The sequence below is a fragment of the Sorghum bicolor genome, chromosome 2, assembly GCF_000003195.3.
Source record: "Sorghum bicolor cultivar BTx623 chromosome 2, Sorghum_bicolor_NCBIv3, whole genome shotgun sequence".
NCBI lineage: Eukaryota > Viridiplantae > Streptophyta > Magnoliopsida > Poales > Poaceae > Sorghum > Sorghum bicolor.
The window spans coordinates 69,039,249-69,044,704 of record NC_012871.2 but is presented as its reverse complement, the minus strand read 5'-3'; the positions used below and the strand labels follow the sequence as shown (position 1 = coordinate 69,044,704).

The following is a 5,456-nucleotide window of genomic DNA, read 5'->3' as shown; positions in this document are numbered from 1 at the left end:
ACGCGGCAAAAAAATCAGGGTATTCTTTTTCCTGCACTACAATTATGAAAATAAGATTTCTCGATGGTATATACTCCCCCAACCCAAAAATAACTGTGGTTTTGGATTTTCGTGTTACAAGTTTAACTATATTTATAGAAAATACCTGCAATATTTGTATCTCCAAATAAATTTAGTAAAAAACTAGATTTAAATATCTTTCCGGTGATACTAATTATATAATCATAAGTATTAATACTTCTTAATATATATTTTATTAAAGTTGTTTCTCGAAAAGCGAGAACGACAACTATTCTAGGACAACTATTCTAGGACGGAGAGAGTAGGCAAAATTGTCTGTAAATGTGACCAAACATTTGTTTACTTTCATTTTGTACGCACAAAGTAGAAACTGGCCAACTATTTTCTAAAAAAATCAGGTTTTAACGCTAATCTTCTTTAATACTACGTACAAGCGACGTGTTATTCATTAACGTGGTGTGTATAGTGATTTTGGCATCTTAAAACATGTCGTGTCGACATAGGGAAATATGTGTGTGTTTATAGGATGTTAGTATATACTCCCTCCATTCGAAATTACAATAGGTTTTGGTTTTTAGATACATAATTGTCTTGATGTATAATAAAACAATATCTAGAAAAATAGAAAGCATCTTATTATTTGGAATACAGAAAGTATTATATAGTAGGACCATGTTTGCGTTAGTACTATACTCTCTTTATTTTAAATTATAAGATATTTTAACTTTTTTAGATATATATAAATATATTGTTTTTAATATGTATCTAGACATAATATATGTCTAAGTACATAGCAAAAGCTATGAATGTAAAAAACCAAAACATATTACTATAATTTAAAATAGTATTTTTTTTTTAATTAGAAAAAGAGAGAAACCTGAAACGTGTCCGGCCACGCACATTCCGTGACACAGTGTGCAACAATGAGGATAAACCAACGACACCATGTACACACAATTGACCGTCGACTGCCACTTGCCAACTAAACTGACCAATTAAAAACCCACTCCGTACAATTAGACCGAAGGAGTGGACCCCACAGCCAGCCGTAACAACGTCACGGACACGTAAACTGGAGTAACGTGAATCCGTTCACGCGCCCGGCGCGGGAGCCCGTCGCGGGAGCCCGTCACGACAAACCAAAACACCACGGCTCGGGCGGCGGGTCCCGCACCCGCCGCCCCGCGGCCTATAAATGCGCGGCAGGTTCCACCGAGCGCCAAACCTTAACCAAAATCCCCCCGCCCCTCCACACCTTCCGCCTCGGCTCTCTCTCTTTCTCTCTCTCATCAGGAGGAGGTCTCGTGCGCGCCCGGCTTTCCTCTCCTCGCCGCACGACGCGTGCCCGGTCGCTGATGGCCAAGGCGCGCAGGCCGCCGTTCGCCGCCGCCGAGCGGTTCCTCGGCTTCCCCCGCGGCGGGCCGTCTCCGGGGGCCGTGGCGCCGGCGCCCGCCGCCGACTTCGACGACCTGCCGGACCTCGCCGAGGCCGACGTGTGGTACACGGCCGCCGGCGGCGGCGGCGACCCGGGGAGCCCCTGCCCCGCGGCGTCCCGCCAGGTGGAGGTGGAGGGCAGGAGCGCCGGCGGGCAGCGCGGGGCCCCGCGGCGCGGCGTGCAGGGAGGGCTGAGCCAGGCGTTCGGGGACGGGCCTGGCGGGCGGCAAGTGGCGGCGTCGGCGCCCGTCGAGGTTCCCGCGTGGCCCGCCCGCTTCGCCGTCCCGGACGCGGAGCCGGCGCTGCTGTTCGAGATGGAGATGGGGGACGACGACGACGAGGGCGACGGCAAGCGGGGCGCCGGCGGGTGGGTGCCGCCGCACGTGTACCTGGCGCGGCGGCAGGCGCGGGCGTCCGTGGTGGAGGGCGCCGGGCGGACGCTCAAGGGCCGCGACATGTCGCGGGTGCGCGACGCCGTCTGGAGCCGGACGGGCTTCGACGGATAACGATGAATGAGCAAGCGAGCCTGGTGGACAGATTTTGATCTGCTTTTGCTTCCTCCTCCTCCTCCTCCTCTTCGTTTTCATTGCCTCTCAGATTTCTCTCCTTGTTTTATTCTTTTTTTCTCTGGATGAAATGAAAATTTTGTAACATGGCCGGTGTGCTTGTTTTGGCCTCCGATCCATCGGCGGTTTTAATCAATGGCAAAGGAAGTAGCTAAGCTCAGCTGCTGTGAAGAATGTGGTGTGTCATGTGTAGTAGTAGTGCCAGAGTACAACATTGATTGGTTGATGAATGATCGATAATCTGGTTGCTGATTGGGCAGTTGGGTACTGCCTGCTGTGGCCTGCGGCTGGCTCCAACTCAAATTGGTTGGCTGATTCTCTTGGATACTCTTCTCTAATTTTCTAGTACAAGGGGGGAAAAAAGAGCCATGTGTTGTGATCCAAAGCTGAAATTTTTATATGTTTTCTTTCTCTCCTGCTGATGCGCATGGACTTGTCCAGTTAATTCCTCTCACTCATAGTTTTGAAGATGCCAAGCACCGTTTAATTAATGATTTTTAGAGATAAAAATGATGAGGGCAGACTGAAAGATCGAAACCATGATGAGTTGGGCGATGCCGACTTGGCTATCAAATCGTGAGACGTGCGTTGGTCGTCCTCCTCCCCCGCCCGGCCGAGTTGGCTATCAAATCTCTGATCGATTGAGTTGGTCATCTGCAGTGGAACGGAGGGGAACATCCATCCATCCATCTCCGGCTCGAGCTTGACGAAGGCACCGGGACGTGAGTGTATTTTGTACTCTACTTCAGCGAGCGCGCGGATCGCCGTCAGCGCGTCACCGTGCATTCAAGCCAAAGAAATCATTCATTATTACGGCTACCTTCTTATCTTACGGCGAGAGATGAGATGGCGGATGGCCACGAAAACGCGTTCGCCGCCAAAAGCGGACGACTTGCCTCTGATAAAATAGTGTCTAGTTGCAATTCGAGCATGTGGACGAGCTCGAACGGATAATAAATTGCTATTTTTATACCCCTGCGCACAGGTAGGGGATGGATAGAGGAGGAGCTAGCTGCGAAGAACATTCCCCTGGGCTATCCTACGTGCTTCCTGGAATGTGCGGCGGTTCAGAATATAATACGCTACGGTTTGTTGCTTTACACAGTAGTATATCCACCGCTACAGATAAAGATCCGCTAGGCCTTGTTTAGTTCCCAAAATTTTTGCAAAATATAAATAGTACCACTTTCGTTTATATTTGACAAATATTATCCAATCATGTACTAACTAGACTCAAAAGATTCGTCTCGTCAATTTCAACCAAACTGTACAATTAGTTTTTATTTTTGTCTATATTTAATACTTCATGCATGCGTCTAAAGATTTGATGTGACGGAGAATCTGAAAAATTTTGCAAAATATTTTGAGAACCAAACAAGGCCGCTGGGATGTGCCCACGGAAGTATCTTCATATAGTACAAACTATATACTCCCTACATTTCAAATCACTCTGTACAATGCATTAAGTTCAAGTCTTACACAATATATAGAAAGTTCAAGGCTTTCACATAGCAAGGTACAAGCTTACTTAGACCACAGATATAAAGTTCTATGTGGTACTAACAAAAGAACCATCACATGATTACAACCTTACTGATCAGGATCAGAAAAGTTGTTAGCAGCATCAGGGTAGTTGTCAGCAACGTGCTTTGCAACCCAATGAGTTTATGTTCAAAAGGCAAGGAGTTGAAAGCTCTTGCTATGTGAGGATTTTGGACCAAGTAGGAATGGTAGAAGGATAAGTGAGTGGAATTGAAACTAGGCATACCCATCACGTTGTCATACAAATCAGACGGCACATCATTGTCAGATTTTCCCGCTTCCTTTATTGCCTTGGCTAACTTGACACTTCCCCATTTAATTGCAGCCACCAATGGATCTTGGTCAGTCCTAGCCCTCTTCTTTCCCCCTTCTTCTTAGGATTCGTGGCCTTGCTAGCTGATGAAGTCGCCACATTGTCATCTTGAGTTGCACCCCTATCACTCTGTACCTTCATCCTCTGCACCTCGGTGTCCCAGTCATCTGTACTTTCTTCCTGTGTACCTAGAGGCACACTTGAGTCCTTTGCAAACCTGCCTGTAGCCATGGTGCTCCCAAATATTGTGTTCATCTCCACAAAGTGTTGAATAGGCTTGTTTAGAAAATCAGCATCACCCTTGTGATCCTATAATATATGTACAATTTTAGCAACTATAATTCAGCCACTACAATTGAACAATTATAATTCAGCAATTATATAAATGTGAGAACTAATAATTCAGCAACAACATACCTTAATATGATTGTTGTAGTGCTCATCATCAAGAGTTATAGTGTAGGTATCTTCATCCCAACCAGCAGCACTCAACCCACGAAGATAACATACTTTACGAAACTTCTTTTGCCATGTCTTAAGGTGGTTCTTAACCTGGTCACCACTGCACACAATGCCAAATTTCTGTTGGAGAGACTTTGCACACCCATTGTAGTGAACCATCTTGAAGGTGGATGAAGTCTTGGTGCCACTAACCACTAAATTTGCAAGGTATTCAAGCATGTAGGCTGACCAAGTGGGAGCCCAAGTAGCATGACCAGCAGTCCCTGAAACACCCTCTACATCCATTCCCCTACAAAATTGACAATACAATATATGTCCTCAAATAATAATGCCAATAAAGTAGGAATCAATGTGTAGGGATATGTCCTCAAATAAAATTTCAGACAATAATACAATGATTACATTGTCCAATCAAATAAAATACAACACAACTTACACACACCAATACTAGTTTCCATGGCTTAGACGGTCTGCCCACATTTGGTCAGCCAAGCCTTGCCTAAATTCTAACATGATGGCACTCTCACTTGCTGTCCCAGCAAATGTGATGTGTTGGGTGTCCTCATCGCTGTCACTTGGTACATTAAATTCATCACTCCCATCTTCTATCACCCAATTATGAATGATGCAGCAAGAGAAGGGAGATGCAGTGGAGGAGAGCCGGACCTTGGAGCGGCGGACCTGAGGGCCGGAGATGCACCTTGGGGTGGCGGACTTGGGAGCACCTCGTCCGTGCGTTGGAGCTGGCGGCGTCGGGCGGTGGAGGACCGGGCAGCGTCAGGCGGTGGAGGAGCTGGCGCCGTTGGCCGGACCGGCGGCGGCCTTCGCGGGGCGGACCTGCCTCGCTCGACCTGCTCGCGGCCGGCGCGGTCTCCGGGAGAGACCGGCGCACCGCGGGCGGTGGAGAGGACGGCGCTGCGTCGGGCGGGCGTCGGAGATGAAGGGCGGCGTCGGGCTCCTCTCTGCCCGAAGAGATAAGGTTGGGGGTGAAGAGATAAGGTGGTGCTCGGGGGTGAACACGTGAACAAGGCCAACCGATGGGAGCGGCTCCGTCCGTCGAAATCCGGCGGACGGGTCCAACCCGCATAATCAGCGAATATTCCTTTGGGGTTCAACCC

The 5,456-nt window shown here is 48.0% G+C and overlaps 2 protein-coding genes across 2 annotated transcripts; one reads left to right on the top strand and one right to left on the bottom strand.

Annotated features, from left to right (window-relative positions):
• Positions 1,256 to 2,346, top strand: LOC8080117. The gene has a single exon (XM_002462883.2). It carries the CDS (start codon positions 1,377 to 1,379, stop codon positions 1,959 to 1,961), a length of 585 nt encoding a protein of 194 aa, XP_002462928.1. The 5' UTR covers positions 1,256 to 1,376; the 3' UTR covers positions 1,962 to 2,346.
• On the bottom strand, positions 3,335 to 5,248 carry LOC110433174. Its single transcript, XM_021454920.1, has 3 exons — positions 5,005 to 5,248; positions 4,294 to 4,627; positions 3,335 to 4,185 (listed from the first exon to the last, which is right to left on the bottom strand). Exons 2-3 carry the CDS (start codon positions 4,621 to 4,623, stop codon positions 3,859 to 3,861), a joined length of 657 nt encoding a protein of 218 aa, XP_021310595.1. The 5' UTR covers positions 4,624 to 4,627; positions 5,005 to 5,248; the 3' UTR covers positions 3,335 to 3,858.

Excerpts from the sequence above, each read along its gene's own strand:
- LOC8080117 (XM_002462883.2), top strand. The coding sequence starts at position 1,377 with ATGGCCAAGGCGCGCAGGCCGCCGTTCGCCGCCGCCGAGCGGTTCCTC.
- LOC110433174 (XM_021454920.1), bottom strand. The coding sequence starts at position 4,623 with ATGGATGTAGAGGGTGTTTCAGGGACTGCTGGTCATGCTACTTGGGCT. Across the intron at positions 4,186-4,293 it reads ACTACAACAATCATATTAAG|GATCACAAGGGTGATGCTGA; the intron begins GTATGTTGTTGC and ends CATATATTATAG.